Source organism: Watersipora subatra, chromosome 9 (genome assembly GCF_963576615.1).
Source record: "Watersipora subatra chromosome 9, tzWatSuba1.1, whole genome shotgun sequence".
Classification (NCBI taxonomy): Eukaryota; Metazoa; Bryozoa; class Gymnolaemata; order Cheilostomatida; family Watersiporidae; genus Watersipora; species Watersipora subatra.
Window position 1 is genome coordinate 21,275,034 of NC_088716.1, and position 23,496 is coordinate 21,298,529.

The 23,496-nt window shown below is 34.4% G+C and overlaps 1 protein-coding gene across 2 annotated transcripts in view; it reads right to left on the reverse strand.

The window, feature by feature from the left end:
- LOC137404634 (transmembrane protein 135-like) overlaps positions 1-23,496 on the reverse strand; it is a 41,427-nt gene that overhangs the window by 5,428 nt on the left and 12,503 nt on the right. Inside the window, exons 3-12 of one of the 2 annotated variants that reach the window (XM_068090859.1) lie at positions 23,182-23,275; positions 19,429-19,556; positions 15,737-15,829; positions 12,116-12,149; positions 10,459-10,571; positions 7,734-7,775; positions 6,749-6,938; positions 4,598-4,765; positions 1,936-2,079; positions 400-498 (exon numbers count right to left, since the gene is read on the reverse strand). In XM_068090859.1, coding sequence (XP_067946960.1) covers positions 400-498; positions 1,936-2,079; positions 4,598-4,765; positions 6,749-6,938; positions 7,734-7,775; positions 10,459-10,571; positions 12,116-12,149; positions 15,737-15,829; positions 19,429-19,556; positions 23,182-23,275 — 1,105 coding nt within the window. Of the gene's footprint in view, positions 1-399; positions 499-1,935; positions 2,080-4,597; positions 4,766-6,748; positions 6,939-7,733; positions 7,776-10,458; positions 10,572-12,115; positions 12,150-15,736; positions 15,830-16,400; positions 16,491-19,428; positions 19,557-23,181; positions 23,276-23,496 lie in introns of both variants that reach the window. The other variant, XM_068090860.1, reaches the window with a different exon arrangement.

The window sequence follows — 23,496 nt, forward strand, 5'->3', positions numbered from 1 at the left end:
GCGGTTTGTTGTACATAATAACACCCAGTACATTACAGCTACTATTGCAGTTATCCTATTGCACTGCAGTGCCATTTGACTGCTAATATTGCATTTCTCAACTGGCAATACCCTTTCTTTTTCCATTATCACTTTGGTCGTGGGCTGTATGACAGGGGAATTTCTAGTACAGTTGAAAGGTACATGTATGATTAGGTGCTATTAGTGAACATATCAAATATATTTGGTACACATTTTGCTAAACTTTTATGGCTGCCACATATTTGGTTCACTTGTCACAAGGAACCTTCTAAATATGCAACATTGAAAAAACAAATAACAATGCGACTGATGAATAAGTCATTAAAAAAACAAAAACACTCTGTCGCACAATCAGTGGCAGCCATATGTGACACTCACCGCATGAAAAAGCAAAGCAGTCGTCAGCGTGTACAGGTATACGTAACCATTCTCCACTGTCGGCAGCCAACCTTTGGTAGACAGACGTTTGACTAAAAGCTAAAAATATATTAATGATGGATTGATGAGAAGGCGGCAGCTGGGGTGAAAGAGGGGACAATCATAATTCATTACTGTAAAGTGGATAGAAAACCCTTAATCTGTAATTCTCCTCTTAACCATACAGTTCGGTTCAGAGATATGAAATGTGCCAGCGCTACTAGAATTAAAAGTGCACAATGTATTGTTGAAAAGTAATTTAAAGTTTCATCTCCTTTAATAGCACCGGAAGGAAGAGAAGTACCAAAGACAAGATTAATAGAGTTAATGATAGCCAACAAAGTTCTTATTCATGTTAGACATACAGCAACACGTTAATAGAAAAGTTTAAATATGATGACATCAAAGATTGGGCAACTCCCAAGTGAGATTACCATGATATTTTCTCGTGAGGGTCGAGCATGTACATGAGAGGATCGAACTACAGAGAAACAAAAAAAATCATTTTGAAAACGGAATCGATTGATCAACACTTTTTAGTTGTACAGACTCATAGACTAAACTTGGAGTTGTCTACTCATGTTTTGGTAAAAGTTGTCTACCTACATATTGGTATAAGAGCTGTCTACTCAAGCGCTAAACTAAAGGTGAAAACACACTAGGCGATATTTAGAGCGATATCGCGCTGAGTGGCGCTAATTTCGATTTCATTTCATTTCGATCGGTTGGTTTTTACCAGAATGCAATTTTATGGCGGGTAATTATTTCTTATCCATGTTCACCAATGTACAGCAGCGACAATTTGCTATTTTGTTACGATTGAAACATCTTCAGAACGAACACTGAACTGTTCATAAATTTAATAAAAGCACTTCCACTCTTGTACACCATAAACAAAAATTACAACAAATCTGAGTTGAAAACCAACATTTGGAGTCAATCGTCGGCCGGTTGACCATCTTGAGAATGGTAAATATTTAATATAAAAAACTAAAACAAAATAAAATATATATAAAAATCGTAAAATATTACAGTTAAAAATACAATAATAGATTTTCTTGTCTTCTTGTAGTGTAGACCGTGCACAAGCCGTGAAAGTGAGATAGGTTTAATAACAAAAGTGGAAGTTGTTTATGTTGTTGCCTAGATGGCGCCATATTGACTTACTAAATTTATTAACAGCTCCGAACAAACTAATGATACGGAATTTTATTGGCAGTTTGTGAGCGCGCTCATTATATCGTTTGCTAGTGAATCGCTCAAGTGTGTTTAGGCACACGCCAGCATATCTCCGCCCTCGTCATGACGCTCGCGATAAAATCGCCTAGTGTGTTTGGATCTTAAAAGTTATTGGCTCAACTGCTAAGCTAAGAGCCATCTCCCTTGTTCTACGTTGAGTTTCTTGCTAGCACGCTATGCTGAGTTGTCAACTCGTTAGCTGTTTTAAGAGTTGTCCACTCTCATACTATGCTAAGAAATGACCAGCCAAGTACTCACATCAATGAGTCTGATGAAGACATATAAAGAGACGGCGGAACTTCTGTAGAAGTACAAAGATAAGCCAGCCACAGCTCCTGATATAAGACCATCAACGTTGGGCTGGGTCTTACCCCGTACCCACCTCAGAGAGCAACTAATAGCCTATAAAAGAACTCATGATAAAGAATGGTGCAATTTTTTTGCTGTTTTATTATCAATTTCTGCAATTTTTGGTATTGTATCTTAACTTTTAATGTTTTAAGAGCAATACATACGAAATGTTAACTTTTGTTTTCTTTTTCCATCATCATAAATAGAAAACATTTTATTAAAATTAAACACAATCTATATCTATCCATTTTTATTTATAGTATGTAGTGTACAGTACAGTTTATGGTGTAAAATGTTGAAAAAATACTTTACCAAAGTTGTATTCTCACCTTGGAACAGATTAAATTTACATAAATTTATTCTATTGGGAAAAAATGTTTCGGAATCGAACAACTCGGTTTTCGAACAACCTTTTGGAACGGATTATGTTCAAGACTGAGGTTCCACTATACATTATTAAAAGATATACGTCCCCGAAAGTTATGAAATTCTAAATTTACATTGGTTTGAAAACCTTTACAGTTGTTTTATTTATTTTTAATTTAGTTGTCCTGCACAAAACCTTTTGTTCATGATATGAAGTTTGAAAGTTACAGTTGTTTAACCAAGTTTGAAAACCTTTACAGTTGTTTTCACTTTTTCTCTCAATTTATTTCAACTACACAAAACACTTCTCTCATGATATGTAGTTTGAAAGTTAGAATGGCAAATGTTGTTATATGTTAAACACAAATCAATTTTCTGTCCAAAGACTTTTTTATTACCCGAGCAATGCCGAGTAGCACAACTATATTGCAAGCATTTTCAGCTCATAAAAACATATTCACAACAACACAACAAAAAATAAGATAAACTTAAAGGTTGACTTGCAATAAAATTCACATTACAGTTATTTGATATGAAAAGATTCACCGTGTCTTACTCTGTTGTGTTGTAACAGCCAAATATGTGGAAATGTGATTACAAGCTCTTAAAAGCTAAAAAACGAACAGAAAATCGCAGCCACACGAGACCGCCGTTGTTTGGATTTGCTTTCCAAAACGGCTCAAACGTGATGTAGTTGTGAGAGATGGTTTCTGTTTACACTTTCTTGCAACCTTATTCGTCGAAATATTTTCACAAATATACTTCACGCATTCAATAAAACTATGTCTATTGTTCTTACGCATCTGTTTTATCGTCATTGTAATGCTGTCACTTTTAGCACTGATATCTTATAACTTACCGTAAAAAATCGTTAAACTTTTTAACCTTAGCTCGAAGGAGTACATATCATTGTCTGATAGTCATGACGAGCATGTTGGTCACCTGTGATAATCGAAAAGTGCTGCAAAAATTATTTGCGAAGTATTGTGTCACATGATCAGATTACGACTTGCCGATTGAATAATGCCGAAACAAAACTGTAAAGTAGCGAGCATCTATATTTGATACAGGGTTTTCGGTAAAACCCGAAGTGTTTGTCATAAACTAGTACTACGATAAGTTTATATTGAGCTTTTTATTGGCCTTTCAATTCACGTGAGAACATGTGTGACAAGACGATAACCAAATTTTGTGGTTACGTCATCGAAATAAAGAGATTCCAATCTACGGCGGCTTTTCATTTTTAAGCTTTTAAGAGCTTGTAGTCACGTTTCCACATATTTGGCACTTACAACACAACAGAGTAAGACATGGTGAATCTTTTGATACCAAATAACTGTAATGTGAATTTTGTTGCAAGTCAACCTTTAATGATAAAATCAGAAGAGCTCAAATTAAAAATACTTCCCATTGAGAGGTCTGACAAAAATTATTAGTAACCTTAGTGACAACCATTAGCAATGATAGCTAGTATTACTGGTAGGCCTATAAATAGGAGTGGAGGTAGCTATAATGATCAGTTACAGTACTGGTATGCAGAAGTGATGAGTAGTGACAGTCATAGTGAGAGTGATTGTAGTTTACAGTCACATTTAATCTTGGTAGTTCATGGTCATAACGGTGGTAGTCTATAGATAAATATGATCTAAAATCTAAATCTAATGATAAATAAACAACAAATTTATTATGTATACCTTTTCATTAAACTTTGTTAACGTCTAGCAGAAATGATGTTGTTCACTTTTGATAAAGTTCATAGAATAAAAAAAAAAAAACAAAATCAGAAATCAAAGTTTTAAAAGTTAGTAATCTAATAGCATTGCAGAGGAGTCTGGATAGTGAATTGTAGGTTGTAGTAACAGAAAGTTCATAGATTTAAACATACAATGGCGGATGTAGTTTGTTGGTGTTACGGAATAGAGAAATGATGTTTGTCATGTGCGTGGAAGAATATATACAAATATTCTGATGTGATAGTCAAGTCATAGTAAAAGCAGCACTTAAAATATTCTAATGATATAAAAATCTTTCTCAAACCTCATGACCAGTCAAATCAGATGTATTTTAAGCAGGTGTTTGACATAATTCAAAATGGACAACGCCAGCATTTCTTGTTTTTTATAAATACAATTCTCACTAGAATTTAAGATAAACCGCGGCTAATGGAGCACTCGTTTATAATTGGTCTTAGAGTTGTGCCCACCTGATGTATAGATGATAACGTTGCCAGGAAAAGTCCACAAGAGTAGTTGCCGGGAGACGACAATAATTGACCAATTGGATTCTTGCCTTGTCGCAGCAATCCAATCATTTTAGGTATTTGGAGTAATGCATTCAAGCCATAGCCGATACCAAAGCCACGAAGGAACTTCTACAGCAAACATTAAGTTGGAAAAGTTAGAACAGAGGAGTTATAGTAATGGGTAATAAATAAGTCACCGAGTTTAACAACAGAAATGCAGCTTGCCCTCAGTTTTTATCAATAATCCGGCACAGAAAGCTGTTTGCAGAACAATTTCTTTAAATTTCACAACAAATATTCTTTACAAATACAACGGATGCCCCTATAATGCACAACTCATTTTATGTACATTCCACTTAACATGGAGAATATATGTAAAGCTTAAATTCCATAAAGAGTCAAGTTGGGGCAAGGTCTCAAAATAAAAAAATGCAGAAATAAATTCTGTGCTAGTCTACTAATAGATATCCCATTACAGACGGTTGATGAAACTTTAAAAATTTTTTTTTTGTTTATAACAATCGCAACTCAACAAGCATTAACCTATTAACAACCAGAGGGCATCAGTCGACAGCTGAATAATACCATCACATTATATAAAATTTCTTACGCAATAATCAAAAACTGCACATAACTTCTTTATGTTAAGAGAAATCTATATACAATGAGGTTTATGTTATAGAAGCCTCCCATGGATTTGTAAGTCGTTTCGAAATTGAAAGAAATGGCTTTATGAACCAGCTTTTGGTCAAAAACTGACGACCTCAGGAATTTTTAAGTTCCTCTGTCCTGTTTATCATCTGAAGCAAACAACTTCAAATTTTATATTCAAACTTTGATTTGCTTTAAATTTGAAATGCTTGAATACAGAGGTTGGATTGCATATGAAAACCAACTCAACAGTCAGTATTTCCTACAGATCAGAGGCTGACAACACAATTCAAGGAAATATAGGCCCCATCATGGGATTCATACCTCACAGTGTCAACACATCGAGTAACATCATAGGTACAGCTAAGTATAAAAAACTAACCTAAAACACTGATAACAATGTATTTTTATATTTCATTATGTGGTCAGTAAATGCAGCCATCTCAGTAGCAGATAAACTCTAACCTACAATCACTATTTAGTATACAAATATTTCTACACAAAATGTGAGTGAATAAATAACTAGTCACATAAATTAACTTCTCCAAACTTTGTGTTTTTGTAAATCAGCTAAATCAGTGCACATGCACTCAGTTCTCCATCACATAGCTCTGGTTCTATAGTACTCCTGTAGTCTTAGTACTACGGTACTCAATTAATAGTAAACAATGCTTCATACCTTACTGGTTTTATTTTTTTAAATCACGGATTGCAACAGAATTAGTGCAATTATAGCATTCAATACTTTCCAAAGAATTAAGCAAACAATTACCAAAAAATGACAAAGTATCTTTGATTTTTTTTAATTTGATACGTACTCTAGTGGCTATTGTGAAGAAAATGTGATAAAAAGTGGAAAAGCTGCTCATAACACTGCAACATAAAATGTAAAAAATATGAAAATAAAAAAATCGGATCGTCAGTATCAGCATTACTATGATTATCAGCACTTCCACTGACACGCTGTCTGTGTCTCAGCTAGGACAGCTAGCTCAGCACCGCCTAGCTGTCAACCATCACTAGTGTAAAGCGATGATGAGAATGTCTTGTTATTGATTATTACTGCATTAATTTAGTTTTTACTTAGCTTTATATAATTCAGTTGTTTTAATTCTCTATATAGTTACCGGTAGTATATTATCAATATTTTTGGTTAATAAAATAGATTAAACAAAATACAGTATATTTTTTAGACTATGCGCTCCAACACAAGCTAGCTATGGCATATGAAAAAGGTTCTACAAGCAAACAAGCTCATATGCGGATGAACTGATGCGTGATTTGATAGAATAAACCCCAATCTCAGCCTTGAGATTCAGTTTGTAAACAAAAACAACACAGGGTTATACAAACAGCTAGAACTAATAGCCTGTGATCTAAACAATCCGTTAAACTATTAATACAAATTAATGGTGAATCTTACAGTAAAAGGTTATGTGTATATCACAAGAGTTGTCTTACCTCTAGACTGTTAAGAAGACAACCCCAACGGTGAGTACAGCGGGCATGTTTAACCATGAAGCAACGCATGGATAAAAACCTAGCCAGTGGAGCCTTACAGTATTGAGGAATGTGGCAGGCTAAGCTCGCCAAGGAGAACTCTTGAGAGGGTCTTAAATCTTGTGCCAGTTCGTCTGTTCCAAAAATGAAACTGAAATATTTTCAGATGCCTGTCAGTAAGTTGCACCATGGAGGTAACTGACTCAGTTCTATCACATCTAATTATGAAACTAAACTATGCATCGCCAAGCCTATTAAAACAAAAATGACAACAAAAACTTGTTTCTATTAATTATAAATCTGTGAAATTTATTTTTTAAATATAATTTATATTTAAATTATGAGCTGTTATGTTTAAATTAAAATTATATTTAAATATAAATTATAATTTATATTTAAATTACAATATAATTTTAAATTTGATCAAATTATACTTAAGTAATTTAAAATTAATTAAATGTAATTTGAGTTAATTTTAAATCGCCATTAATTAAAATTTAATTTAATCAAACAGTTTAATTTTCTACTTTGTTTTATATAATGCATTTGTTGAATGATAGATGCAGTGACTGCAGTAGTTATTATCAAGTCACCATAGAATTTAGGGTATAGAACGAATTAAACCAATTAATATACATTCTCATGAAATGTTAGCTTCAACATATGACTGTTATAACTTGAAAAGTGAAACCTAACACAAAGTAACTTTGTATGCAGAAATTTGAGTGCATACATCCATGTATGTTACTGATACTATAATTGTAACGAGGGGTACCACTGTAATAGTGATATTTTAGAGTGTTTTATAAGAAAATTAAAATATGTGGATGTGTTTGACAAATCTGGCTTTATGATGCTAAGGAGTAAAATTAACCAATTACAGCAGCGTAACTTCAACAACACACAGCAAGTGAGGGAAAGAAATGCTACGAGATAGCCTACTCACATGAGTATTCTCTTCGTAAAACTGTCTAGGCCATCAGCAGTGCTGCAAGAGATGACAGTTTTACAGGCTAAGAATCTATTTAGCTTTCAGAGATAAACGAGCATAAGAAACAAAATAGAGATAAACTGTCAGTCTTATCACTAAGGACTAAGGCATGAATAGGGAGCACAGTCTATTAATATGAAAGCCCCCCTGCTTGATGTCAGTGATTAAAATGGAATCTCTACTAAGAATATTTCAATACCACTTTTCGGCTACTGAATGTAATTTGACCATCTCTCCTTCATCTACAGAGGACTGACACAAACACCTTGCACCATTTTGCTATCCTAGCACTGATTGGCTCACGAATTTTAGTTGAAATCAATGTACAGGGGAGACAATGAAAGTGGCAAAATTTCGTTAAACAAAGCTACTGTTCTTCACACTATTGAAGTGATACATTTTACATAGTCAAAGCATGTCTGGCTTGTTATTTCTGTGTAGTGACTAACAAATTATAAAACATAATTAAAAGCCTAGCCTTATAAAAATATCCATTTTAAAGCATGGCTTTACAATAACTGACAACTACTAGGGAGTTATCACGCCCTAACTTGAAAATATTTTTAGCAGCTACGTACATGGAACTAGAAGTTTTTTACACCAAATTCAACACAACAGTTTATCTAGCTATTTAAAAGTTCAAGCATCCTCTGTAAAGAATAAAAAATATGTCCCATCAAGGATCATTGAGTTTATCTAAATTGTGTTATAAAATATAGTTGGTTGGTGTGTAAAATGTACCGCGTTTCTTATCCAATCAGGTATGAACAATATCTACATGGTTTATTAATTCCAGGACTCCATAAAAGAGATTTCTCGCCATAAAAGGGTTTCAATCTGTAGTAACATAAATTCATGACATTTATGTTTAAATATTACACCATTTTGATTACTAAGTGTTGCTTAGATGGTATATATCTACAAAGAACATAGATATGCATGTATAGCAATTATATATAGCAAACTAATCTCGTGACTTTGGAGATCAACAATATTTAAAAATATACAACCTGAATTAATAAAATCTGTTATTTTATTAGATGAATTAATAAAATCTGTTATTTTATTAGATGAAGATTTGCAAGAATAATTGAAAGGATGAGGTGCAACTATATTATAACTCTGTGTTTAACCGAGAGTTTAACCTGTGATCAAGCTTGGTCAATTTTAATTTTAAAACATCCGGGCAGTCAGATCACCTCAAACATAAAAACAATCACAACAATAGAAAATACCGATACTTTCTGATAATCTACTAAAGTTTTGTGTAGGTTCATCTTTAAAGGTGATATGTTCGTCAATCATTTTGCTCGTCAATCAAAATAGAGTCCTCATACAATCAGAATACTTGCTAGCCTCTAAATTAATCACATTTCCAGGGGATGTCAATTGTAGACATTGCTCATAATAAGATGTAGTCATATCCATACCTTTTGTAATGGGTTAGCATGTGCTTTAGTAGATTTTATTAATGTGAAAAACCTTAGCGATTAAGCTAAGCATAGCTAGCAAAGCAGTCAAAGCCCATGTTTGACCTAATAAATAAAGTCCTCCCAATAGATTACTTCTCCACGATTATTTCGGTCGATTCAAGGTCTGTATTTTCTGTATATAGGCAGTCTTGTAGCCCAGGCATACATGTATACAAGTGAATCATTTCACACAAGCCCTTAAAAATTATTTAAAGGTTGACTTGCAACAAAATTCACATTACAGTTATTTGGTATCAAAAGATTCACTATGTCTTACTCTGTTGTGTTGTAGGTGCCAAATATTTGCAGTAGGCCAAAGACTGCCGTAGTTTGGATTCTCTTTCCAAAACGGCTCAAATGTGACGTAGCTGTGGGAGATGGTTTCTGTTTACACTTTCATGCAACCTCATTCGTCGAAATATTTTCACAAATATACTTTACGCATTCAATAAAACTATGTCTATTGTTCTTACGCATCTGTTTTATCGTCATTGTAATGCTGTCACTTTTAGCACTGATATCTTATAACTTACCGTGAAAATTCGTTTAATTTTTTAGCCTTTGCTCGAAGGAGTACATATCATTGTCTGATAATCATGACGAGCCTGTTGGTCATTTGTGATAATCGAAAAGTGCTGCAGAAATTATTTGCGAAGCATTGGGTCACATGATCAGATTACGACTTGCCGATTAGACCAAACCGAAACAAAACTGTAAAGTAGCGAGCATCTATATTTGATGAGGGGTCTTCGGTAAAACCCGAAGTGTTTGTCATAAACTAGTGCTACGATAACAAGACAAGACGATAACCAAATTTCATGACTATGTTAGAGAATTCCAAGAAAGAGATTCCAATCTATGGCGGCTTTTCATTTTTGAGCTTTTAAGAGCTTGTAATCACATTTCCACATATGTGGCACCTACAACATAACAGAGTAAGACATGGTGAATCTTTTGATACCAAATAACTGTAATGTGAATTTTGTTGCAAGTCAACCTTCAAGATCACAATTATAAAATTGAGCAGCTTAAAATTTGAATTCAGCTTCCAAACAAAACAAAGAACTCCTCTTAATACATAACATCATAAAGTGTGCCAAAAAACATATTTTAGCAAGGGGGTAGAACACACCCGAAAGAAATTTCTAGCAAGGTGAGGCTGACACAGGAAGCTGCCGACTTAAAATAGCACAGAACAGAAATCTCACCGGAAAAGATGAAGGAAGCCAGACATGGCCGAAGAGAAGAGTATCACCTCACCGAAGGGGACTCTAGGAAGGATTCCGCGATCAGTCAGCATGTTGCAGAGTGTTTCCAGAGCCTATGCATATGAATATGTGGCATAGAATGGGAGTTACCTTCTTTGTATACATTTGACAAGTCAGATTTTTAAAATGCTTATCTAGCCGAGGAACATCAGGAACATAGTTTACTGCGGGCACTCATCTAAAAAGTAGAGTTATACTTGATAACATTGAAACATTTTTCTATAGATGCTGGTTTGCCAACCAGAAAAGAGAGGCCGTTCCAGATAACAAACTCCAAATAACTGATGTGAAGAACAGGAAAAGATTTGAAATTATTCATGTACTTTTTTAGTAAGTGAACATCATTAATTTTATTACGAATTTTTGTACCACATGAGAATTTGTGTGCGTGGATAAATGCCATTGAAGTACAAAATAATAGGCCATAACAATGACTTCACACTTATATGGTAAGGAAGCCTTATCTAGGAGCCATGCTATGACTAACTCTCCATGATTTGAATTTGCAAGAGCTGTATCGGTCAAGCCATCAGTCACAAGTGAAAATATTGGATAGAAGTTAACAGCTAATGCTGTATTTAAGCCCAGACTTGGTGTATCTCCTGATTTATGAACATTCTTTAAATTCATTAAATGACAGATATTAAAAGCAAAGCATTAATAATGTAACTTTTGCTAGCTTCAACAAATTTAAAATCAATTGTGATGAAAAAAGACAAGGTATGAAGTCTGGTCAAACCCTCTAAGAAAATGCTAAAGAAGAAAGCGCATTGGGGAAGACTGCTATTTGCACCACTTTTGCAACAACTGTCACAGAATATACAAGCAAGGATTCATTTATGCTTTTTATACGTCTGTATAACCTTTCATTGACAATTGACATTGGTAATCAACAAAATGGTGTTCTTCATTACATGCCAAAATAACAGAAATTAAAAAAAGAGGGGTCAGGAGAGGGGTCAGGGGAGGGGGTCAGGAGAGGGGCCAGGAGAGGGGTCAAGAGAGGGGTCAGGAGAGGGGTCAGGAGAGGGGGTCAGGAGAGGGGTCAGGAGAGGGGTCAGGAGAGGGGTCAGGATAGTGAATTCAAGGTTGGAGTAACAGAAAATTCATAAACTGAAACATACGAAGATGGATGTAGTATGTTAGTGTTACAGAATACAAAACAATATTTGTCATAGGTGTGGAAGGATATATACAAATATTCTGGGCATAGATTAGGCATTATTTTGAAATCTGTAACAAGAATGCAGAAATGAGGAAGTTTGAAATAAGGTGAAACTAGTCTATATTTTACAAAATTACAAAATTTTTAACAAATGTTATAAATTTTTTTCAATAAATTCATATCCTGAACTGCCTTTACATGTACACTATGCAAGAACGACTCAGTTTTTACTGCAATTCGAATATATTTCATTTCAGCGCATTTCTGATTTCATTCACACTCTATGATTTCAAAATACACTGGCTGACCAACAGTGGGCCAATCATGAACTGCAGAAGTAAATATAGTAAAGACAGATTAGCTAGCAGTCAGTGCTAGCAATGATGGCATACACAAGTGTACCAAATATACCATACACAAGTGAATACATACCAAGTTAGTCGTGTATAAAGCCAACATTCCATGTCTGCAAAAGAAAAGCAAGCTTAGTAACGAATCTCTAAAAACAACTTGGAGTTGTCTTTACAATGAGTAACATTGTTACATAAAAGCAACACAAAAACTGTCAAGCGTTGTTGTATTTATGGGAAACAAAGTAGTGGTTGATACAAATGTTTTGTTCATCTATTGCAAACACAATTCATTCATTCCACATTCACATTTCACATTCCATATTCACAACTTGAATCTGTAAAATTGTCAAACTATTAATTTACATACATATACACATCTGCATCTGTATACAGTCAAACATGGATAACTCGAACTTCACGGGACCGAGCGAAAGTGTTCGAATTATCAGAGCATTCCAGTTATCAGAGCACTGTCACAAGTCCACGTATTTACTTATTTATCAGTAGATACATGTACATATACAAACTATAATATAAATTGAAAGCACAAATGGCTTGTTTCAAATTAAATGCTTCTAATATAAAGTTTAAAACATTTTTATCAAAAAGTATAGAGATTTTTCTATCACTTGAGATTGGTTTGTTGTTTGAGGTGATGTTATTGCCAGGACGTTTTTTTAGATTGACATTGGCAAAACTTGATCGTTGTTGAAATGCTCAAAAGAAAAGACATCTTTTTCTTTTGAGCGTTTTACCCACGATCAATTTTCCCGATTTTTCTTGAAGTTTATGAAAAGATTACCTCACTTTACCTTGCTTCCGAAGGGCGATCGCTAAGCGGATGTTTGGTATAAATCAAATTTCACCAAACATTTAGAAAAGTCGTTGACAAAAATATTTTGACGATGGTAATAATAACAACGCTTATGAATTACAAAAAGTTGAGGTTTACCTCTATGGCTTGGAATAAAGTGATTTTTTATGGCGATAACAACCGTTTCGGTAGCCGTTGGGCAAAAAACAGTTCGAGTTAACAGTGTTGAGTTCGAGTTATCTATAGCAATTTATCATTACGTGGGAACGGACCAGAGAAACCGTTCGAATTAACCATGTGTTCGAGCTATCCGTGGGCGAGTTATCCATGTTTCACTGTATATGCTGAAATATCTGTAGAACTATAAGCTTGACTTATTATGGAATATTCAAGCATAAAACTAAGACCCAATTTTTTCCTTCAGAATATGCAGAAAACTGCGAATAAAATTTGTGAACAGAAACAAAACTATTTACGAGCAATAGCCAATAGCAATAGCAGATCCTAACTTAGGAAATAGTTTGCTTTATAGAAATAATAGAGCGTGCCAAAGATCACATTATGTAAAAACTAAGTATGGCATTGTTGTTTGAAAAGGTGTTATCGACTATCGTTGGAGTTGTCCCACCAATAGCGATAGTATCAAATTATTAATGAGCAGACCGAGTTCACTGATAGTTGTAGCGTGACTTTGTAGTTGGTAAAACCATCGTATTACCGTGCCCGAAAAGATCAAGAATTGTGGGAAGGGATAAGAAAAGGTGTTCGAGTTATCAGAGCACTGTCACAAGTCCATGTATTTATTAGTGGATAAATGTACATATACAAACCATATATAAATCAAACGCATAGATGGGCTTGCTGCAAATTAAAAGGCTTCTAGTGTACAGTTTAAAAAAATTTCATCAGAAAGCATAGACTTTTCTATCACTTAGAGATTGGTTTGTTGTTTTATGTGATGTGATTGCCAGGACGTTTTCAGATTAAAATTAGCAAAACTTGATCGCTGTTGAAATGCTCAAAAGAAAATACATCTTTTTCTTTTGAGCGTTTTAACCAAGATCAAGTTTGCCGATTTTTATTCGAAGGTTAGCTCACTTTTCCTAGCTTTCGGAGGGCCGTCGCTAAGCGGATATTTGGCAAAATTTGATTTTTGCAAACCTTTAGAAAAGTTGTTAATGAAAATATTTTGCCGATGATGGTAATAATGATGCCTGATAACTATGTAATAAAAGTTGATGGTTTATCTCTATGGCTTGAAATAAAGTGATATTCTAAAGCGATAACAACCGTCGCAGTAGCCGTTGGGCAAAAAACTGTTCGAGTTAACCAAGTTGAGGTCGAGTTATCTAAAGCAATTTATCATTGCGTGGGAACAGACCAAACAAATCCGTTCGAGTTAACCATGTGTTCGAGCTATCTGAGGGCGATAACTATTGGGTTATACTACTTTTTATTATTCGATAACGATATATTAGTTTCGGATGTTTCGATAGGCTAAAAATAGGCAAGCATATTCATATCGAGAAGACAACTATCGAATATCGCAATCGACTATCGACCTATCGTGCAACCCTAGTAAAAACCGCTGATTTTCATAAAATATTAGAAAATAACTAACACCGTATAAATTAAAAATGTACCGATGCTTACACACTTGAGAAACTTCAATACTTGTTTTACATGAAATGAGAATCCTAATTACAATTGAAAAGATAAATAAACACACGTGGATTATCTCCGGCAAAACTGAATGAGAAAAGCATAAGGTAAAAGGAAAATGTTAAAGCACTGTGCGCAAACCACACTAACAACACTCGTCTAGGTGGTGTTATGGCTAAGGGTATTTCTGCAGATATACCCACGACAGCAATTACTAGGAACATATTCAATATCTTGAATAGAAGCTGTCAAACACAAGAGATTAGTAGACATGATGGAGTGAATTTGCAGTGTTTTAAAAAAGGCAAAAGCAATCGACGAGTGATGAAACATGAGCTTTGAATCACCAAAAATATTTGGAGTTGTTTTCTCTTCAGAAATGAAAGAACAACCACTGAAAAGAAAAGAACAAAAATTGACAATAACTAATCTCTGAGGCATTTTGTTTTTCCAACTTCTGCATACAAAGCAGCACATCTTATCTGAAATGAACGTTTTTAGAGTTTGATTTTTCCAATTAATTGCGTTTTGATTTTTAACCTGAGCTGCCGCAAAAGCCAACAAACAAATTATTGTTATTATAGTTATGTAGATTACTATGTACTTGAGTAAACAACTGAATAATATAACAAAGCATCACTACTGCACCATTTTATCATGTCTAAAGATTTCGTAAGACTGTTTAAAATAGCCTAATATTCATCACAAAGACTAAGCCTGCTAAAACTATTGTTAAGGGTGCTTCTCATCAAACTTAATTACTCAACAACGCATTGCTAAGAATTGAGTCTTTGTCTATCAACATGATCTATACTATATAGTTAAAACCGTGTCTAAAAGGTCAAAGGTTATTTAAATCTTTGTTTAATTTCCATCAAACTTGTTTAAAGATTACCAAAGCCAATGCAAAATCTCACATTTTTGCGGCACTTGAAATATGAAAACAGGTGATTTTTGTTTTTGCTACACGAGTTTATATGAAATATTGAGTAGGCCTCTTGAACATGCATAGTTGATAACATTTGGGTGCAGCCTCCTTATGAGGGCAGACCAAGGGAGACAAATCTGAAACTGGTTTTAAAAAACAATAATGGAAAAGTTGTTTATTCTGTTAAGTTTGCGAAAGACGTCTAAGACATGGTTGCGAAAGACGTCTGCACAAGACATGGTTTCCTTTTCAGACTTCAACTTCACCAATGATCACAGGCTCGTGCAAACACCTACCTGGAGGGTCGTTCAATTGCTGCAAGAGCAAGAGCTGAGGCTAAAGCAGATGAGGCGTAGGTGTTAAATCTGTCGAACCCGCCGACCAGATGGCTACGAGAAACAAATAAGAGAAAATGGACAAACATGACCCGGTGCCAGTGAGTAAACAGAACCTTGAAGGAAAGCTTAAACTGTAGGGTGTCTATTCCAGAAAATAGGTGCTGACAGACCAAACAATAGGGAATTTAGTGAAAAATGAAGAAAGCGGCTTTGTAATTATTCACAGTACATTTTTCCTAGATATTTTAGATGCTTTCCTACTGTAGTTTTGTATTTAATTCTTTGACTAGACAGTACCGTCTGAAACCTCCTGTTGAGAAAAAATATTGCACCATAAGGGTTTCGAACACTGAACATTGACCATGGTATACCTGCACTCTAATCGACCAACTTTCAACACTTAATTATAATTGTAAAGATAGTTATTTTCCAAGCTTAATTGGCCTGACCTGACATCTCTCACAACACACTAGACCTCCAGGATACTAGTTACCAATAAAAATCCTAGTCCAGTCATCAAACTGAAAAAGCGATAGAAAGGGTGGTGCGTGTGAAGCTGCTGTTAATAACTACTGAAGCAGTGTCAGCCAGCGATAAAAAAGGCACGCAGACTGTTCTCTACCTCTTCCTCGGTTCAATGTGAAGCAAGCAGACGTTGAGAGGGATAGCACAGACTGGTACAAAGTAGTAACAGTAAAATCCCACCACCTTTCTGCAAAAAGTAGCGAGAAGCTGCCAATGCAATAACTTTCTTCCCCAATACTGAACAACCCCTGCTAACAAACATGCTAGCAGGAATTTAAAGTTAAGTCAGAGAGATTAGCGTAAAAGAGGGTGAGATATCTGAAATGACGAGACTGAGTCACATGTGGAAAGCTCTGATAACTTGACAACAACAAGCAACAAAACAGATTAATGGTATAAAAACTATAAACTAGATAAAAAAATTGATATTATAGATATTAAATAGATAAAAAACTATATTAGAAACGGTACAAATTTTAATATTTTATTATATATATATAATAATATATATATTATTATATATATTCTAATAATCAATAATTTTAATATAAGCCGCATCGTTATTTGTGTATGTGAAGCAAACTGTGACAGGGTTAACAGAGGTGAAGCTGCGAGAAGTTGACAAAAGTGTTTGTGATGATCTATAAAACAACTTGATCATAGAAACATAATGATCAGCAAAATAAAATGTAGAATTTGATGTTTTTTTTAAATCTTCCGAAAGGAATGACGTAGCAAATCTGCCAATGAACTCTTTGGAATGTGTCTGGATTTGTGCGAGTCCAGAGACAATATCTTCACCGGAATCCCAATTTTATGAGGCTACTATAATTTTTGCAGTAAAATTATAATCTATAAAAAGTCACAAACCTTAAAAGTGAATTACTGAATGTTGTTGAAACTGCACCGAGAACTTGAGTTAACGCAATGCTCCATGGGGAAATAACACCTGATATTAAAACTACCTGAGAGGAGTAAATGTTTCCGTATTTTAAATTTTAGTCCATTGATGGCAGAGTCATATAAATATTTCAGTTTTTAAAAGAAACCTTTAAATAAATGTTTATAAGTTGTTCCACGCTGAAATCTTTCAAACGAGTAATATATAATAATCAGCCATAACTACATAGTTTGGATTCCAGTGTGTTTCAACTGTTACCGTGGTCATATAACTGTCACAAATACTAAAAATCAATTTACCACGATATTAACTTGAAATAGAATTGCTGCCAATAAAAATCTATAAGAATAGTCCGATTGGTTGGAAACAGTGTGCAATAACCTATAAACTTAAAGTGCTTCCATGCAGCAAAAAAAATTCTTAATTCAAGGGATTTGGGTTATGCAATAATTCCTCAATTTTCGGGGTCAATCGGGACAGACAACTCCCCGTGATAAGTGCAAATCCCCAAAATAAAAACTGATAAACTCATATTTAATAAAAAATTTTTTTCACTAATTGAAAACATTTGCCTTTTTCTTACATTCATTAGACAATTTTGAGGGTCGGGGCATAATAAAGGTGTCACAAGCACTTTCACACCTCAAAAAACTTAATAAGAAAAACGGTGAGCCACGACAACTGCTATCACATTGATGCACATATTTTAGCTTTTTAATAATTTATCTGAATTTTTAATTTATTGATATTTATTACTTAGATATTTATTATTATTTTTAACCTGCGAAGTTCTGAAACCACAAAAACTGAACCATGGAGTAGAGAGAGATTGCTGGAGATGATCTTCGACAATAGCTTGACAATGACTTTTAACAAGACCACCTTTGAAGGACACGACGCGGCAAATGATAGAGCAGCCGTTAAAACAACTCCAAATTGACAAAAAAGAATCTGACCGACTACATACAATGAGTAGCATTTTACTGAAAGTATTAAGAATGATTTCACAAAAAGAAATAGTGAAATAACAATGCTTGATGAGATTCAAACTGCGTGGATTACAGTTTTAAAAACTATGCCTCATTCTTACACTAACACTTATCTGCGACTGTAAACATATTGATATTTGTTTCAAATGTCGATACTGTCATTCGTTGAAGTAGATATTCTTTGTATGACCACACTATATACTGTTTGATTCATTTTCAAGATAAACACGACATCACTAGACTTTGCAAGTAATTACTCATAGCATTTAGAAATTGTACATAATATATACAAACTAGTCGAATGCTCGACGTTGCATGAGTAATAACTTCTAAGTAAGTTAACGCTGCATAAGTAATAACTAAGGCGTTGCCTTAGTAAATGCTGCTAATAATACATGACATCAACTCAGATACAAGAGAAATTTCTCAAAAAAATAACTCGAGCTAATAATTAAGTGTTGATCGTCGACTTTCAAAAAGATCCAAAACTGCTGGACCAGGCAGAAACTTCTATAGCCTACAGTCTCAGCTTTCCTTCCGATGAAAGCACTAGAGATAACAAGCTCTCCACATAATTATTATAAGAGAGAATGTCTAAAACACTAACTCTTAGAAGAGATCAACCACTTACTGATCTAACTAGTAGTCTGGGTATGTACTAGTCATAGTAATCAGAAGATTTGTCTTCTCATGGACTATTTCCCAATTTTTCAATTTCCACTAGCCTGTGTCCCTTGAATACAGCTATATATATTCGATATCAGCTTGAGCTTTTATATGAACTGTTTGTTAGAAAATTTATACAGTAAACTGAGTGTAAGTAGAGGGTTGTAAGTATACCATGTGAGTGAGCAGACAAATCCTATAAAAATTCAGGCTAATATCAAATATTAAACAATATGACCAAAGATATTTGAGAGACACCAACTCCTAAAAACTGTGGTCCATGAAGAGTCCTCCATGAAAACACGACTATATAGTTTTAACTCAATGTAAACTAGCAGTATCATCAATTTGCTGGCTAAAAACCTACATTTATTCAAGGATGACCAGCAGTATGACGACTCCCTATATGTATATTCCCTATCTTTCAGCTCTTTGAGTGAAAGCAAATTTGAAAATAATAATCTATCAATAGCAAAAACTTAGGTATAACTAAATAAATAATCAGTGAACAAGCCAACCTTCAGCGCAACACGTATTAGCACAGTTTAAAGTTGCCCAATAAAATTTACCTCCACGAGCAGAACGTGCCGATGAAACAGAATGCATTAGCTGTTAGAAACGCTGTCGAGCGAAGGATGTCCTTCCAGACAACGTGGAGATAATAGTCTAGTTTTCTTCTCTTGATGAGTGCCGTGACCTACAATATAAGTTATAGCCTTAGTACCCCACAACACAGCATATAGCCTACATGATGAGCTACACATGAGTAACAATGGCTAAAGGAGTAAGATGAGACAACCCAATGAGCGATCAAATCCTCATTTGCCACTCACTCATCTGTTATCAGGTAACACACTCACATACAGTGATAATAATAATACAAATTACGTTGTCATTTTAAAAACATATTATTTAGTCAAATAATCAACATCAATAATAAAAGATTTATGTATAATTTAGTAAATAAATAACAGAAACTAACTAGATATGGATTGATGTACTATGATCGAGGATCATAGTACATCAATCCGATCTATTGATGATCCAATCATATGATTCGATTTATTGATCGGAAATTCGCAAACAGTTTCAACTTTCCAGTGATTGGTTGAAAGCTAAACTCAGGCTTTTAGAAATCACACAAATCTTTTTCTTTCCAGCCTGCAATATAGTGTATAGCCTTAAGTATTTTAAAATACTTGAAATAGACTTAGTACTCACAAACATTACACAGCCTTGGTATTCGCAATACAGTAGTTTGGTGTATTGGTTTACATTATAACACATAGCCTTAGTGGACTGTTTTATATTACGACAGTGACCCACAACAAATTACCATAAACATAAACAACAGAAAGCAGCCCAGCCCAAGGCTAGAGCTGTTTCTCTGAAAATAATTTCACATAGGTAAACAAGTCTTAAATTTGTTCTAAAAGCTGTTTTAACCTGCTAAAGATTTGTTAAGCTATTCTAACAGCTGAACAATTATGATTTCCTCATTATATGCCGGCCTCGACACACTTTCCATTGTGGACACTCTCTCATTCCTAGTTTATACGAGACAGTCGAGGTACTAGGTAATCTATGGAATCCTTGAAAAGACTTTAGGTTTAGAAGAGAGATCTTTTGTTTAGAGATCAACTAAGATTAGGTCTTATAAGATCAATAAATAGTACACTGGCTGCCATGAGAGATCATCCTGTGTAAGCAGTGTGTGCCCAATTATTCAGTTACCCGAGTTCAACTCCCATGATGTACAATATTTTTTCTTAATGCACTAAGCGTGGCCTTGGATACACATGGCTCTTATTATATAGTAAAGAGTAGGAAAAGGTTCGATACATTTGAGTGGTTAACTTTGTTTCATCTCCCTATAAGATGAGACTAGATATTTGCTATGCGTGAATTGTGTGTGGGAGAGTAATATATCGCATATATACTGTCTTGTCATTGGTTGAATCAATGATTTGGACGAAACTGGATTTTTACGTAAACCAATTACTTATAGGAAAGTAATGATGATGAGGCTCGTGCAGATTAAAGCTTGCGATATATTTGGCTGAAACTTAAAATTAGAGGAGACGACCTGAGAGATTTTATTAAGATGTGGATTAAGATTTTATTTTATATTTATTTCTTTATATTTATTTTATATAAAATCAATCTTCGTTTTAGCCTAAAATGTCAGTCGAGGTTAAACATTTCTTAGCCTTAGCAATTATCATCAGCAATATGACATCAGTTGGAGGAGTAAATATGTGGAATCGATAAAACAGCTAAATTTTCTCCATTTTGAGAAAAAAATTCTAAGCATGCAATTTATAGGAATGGATCAATACAACCTGATAACATCATTTAAAGATGAACTTACACAAAATTTTAGTATATTTTACCAGAAAGTATCAGTATTTTTCTATTATTTGCAATTGTTTTTTATGTTTGAGGTCATCTAACTGTCAGGATGCTTCAATATAAAAATTACCTAAATTTAACCGCGGTTAAAACGCTCAGAAGAAAAATATGCGCCAAAATGATGCCACTAGTTGCTATACACTACATTTCTATGACGCGCATCAAACGGATTTGGCGTTGCGTTACCGTGCGAATTAAGTGTTTCTATGGACATTCCCATGATGCGGATCAATTCCGGCACCTTGTTGAAAAAAGGTAAGGAATTGTATGCTATAAGTTAATAATTAGCGACGCACGTGTTAGCAACGCAAACACGTAAAACCTGATTAAGAAAGGATAATGGAAGTATTGAAAATGTTTTAAATTGAATAGCTGGCGCGGTACATTAATCCCCATCATTCGCAAGTGCTGTTTCTATTATTTGCAAGCATGATGGATTCGATAAAGTTTTGCGAATAGCAAAACTCGCTTTGTTTGCGGATTTATACTGTTTCCACGATGCAATTAACTTGCGGATCGGCTCCAATTTGCACATCATGCGCCATGGAAACATAGGGATAGTTAAAGAATAGAGAAAGCATAATATTATTATGCTTTATTAGTTGTCTTGAGGTGTTGACTGATGTTCTAAAAAAAGAATCAAGGAGATTGACCCACTAGAAGCTGAGATATAGCCAGCCAAACACAGGTCTACCTAATAAAGAATCAGAGGAAAACACTTCGAAAATCCCGAAAACTGTGACGTATGAAATCGACTTAATGTTCATGTGCCGGAGTTGTGCACCCTTACCGCCGTTACGTATAATGATTGTTTTGGCTACGAGATGTGAAAAGCTACTCGCGATAGTAAATAATTTACAGACTAGCTCTGGTTTCTCGGGAAAATCAAGCAAACATTATGTGGTAAAGGCATTTGCCCACAACCCCTCGACGTGATTTGTCAAAACAGAAGAGCATATTTTGACTATTGTGCTTCAAATTTTAACCTCGATCTCCACGGATATGCTCCGAAGATCCTTTGTTCAACGAACGGCGCGTGTATAGTCTATATGCGACATCCGCGATTGCAAGTCGTTTAGAATAAGAAATGAGAATGTGAATTTTTGTTCGTTCATCATTTTTCTATTGTGTATCTACCGCAGCATTTAGTTGATTTTCATGATTATCGTCACTATTAACAGACTGTAAGTTCACTACAGCCATAATCTTAAAAAGAATAACTTGACCGTGCTTCTCTTGCTGTAAAAAAAGAAAACGATAACTTTTGATTTGATTTTTCTATTGATCTATTATCTTATCTATGATTATTTTTTATGATTAATATTATAATCATAATGCATATTATACAAAATAATAATATAACTGCGTATAGAATAAATGATGTAACTAATATAATTTGTAGAAATTGATAGCAGAATGTTGCGAAATAATAGATGCGTGTAATTATTTTATTCTAAAACTAATCTACACGTCAGAGGGACTGGTTCGGAATTCTCAGAGCAATGATTGTTAGGTCCAATTTGATTGTTCTATACTTCCAGGGATTAAACCAATTAAAACGCCGTGATTGTTATAAGAGAGCGCATTAGTTAGCTTAATTGCCCAATGGCACACGAGTCGATTTCATACGTCATATATTGATGACTACCAAAAAACTTATGTTTTTTGGTAGACCTGTGTTTGGCTGGCTATATCTCAGCTTCTGGTTGGTCAATCTCCTTGATTCTTTTTTTAGAACATCAGTCAACACCTCAAGATGAATAATAAAGCATAAAAATATTATGCTTTCTCTATTCTTTAAAGGTACTATAGTTGAAGATCATATGAGCCACGAGCCTTTCACTAGTTGCTATAGTGAAAAGCCATATGAGCCACAGGTGGCTTTACGCAATACAAAGACTGGCACCTACCAAATAAACTGTAGAGTAGATCTTAAGGCTAGCTTTCAGACTAGACCAGAGCACGCCAAATGCTGCATCCCGACAAGAAGGTGTCCATGTGTGCCTGCAGTGCATATCTGCGGTTGCATTAACCAAATCTAAATTGCTGGCCAAAAGCTCACTTTAATTAGCAAACTAAACAAGCAAACATATAAATACACTGGCAAAGCGAGGAAGAGAGGTAAAACATGACCACAATATAGGTGAGACTGCTTTATATAAAGTTTTTATAAGGTTTTTTCATGAGTTTTTACTAGGTTTTTGTTGAAATGTGTTTTCCTCCTT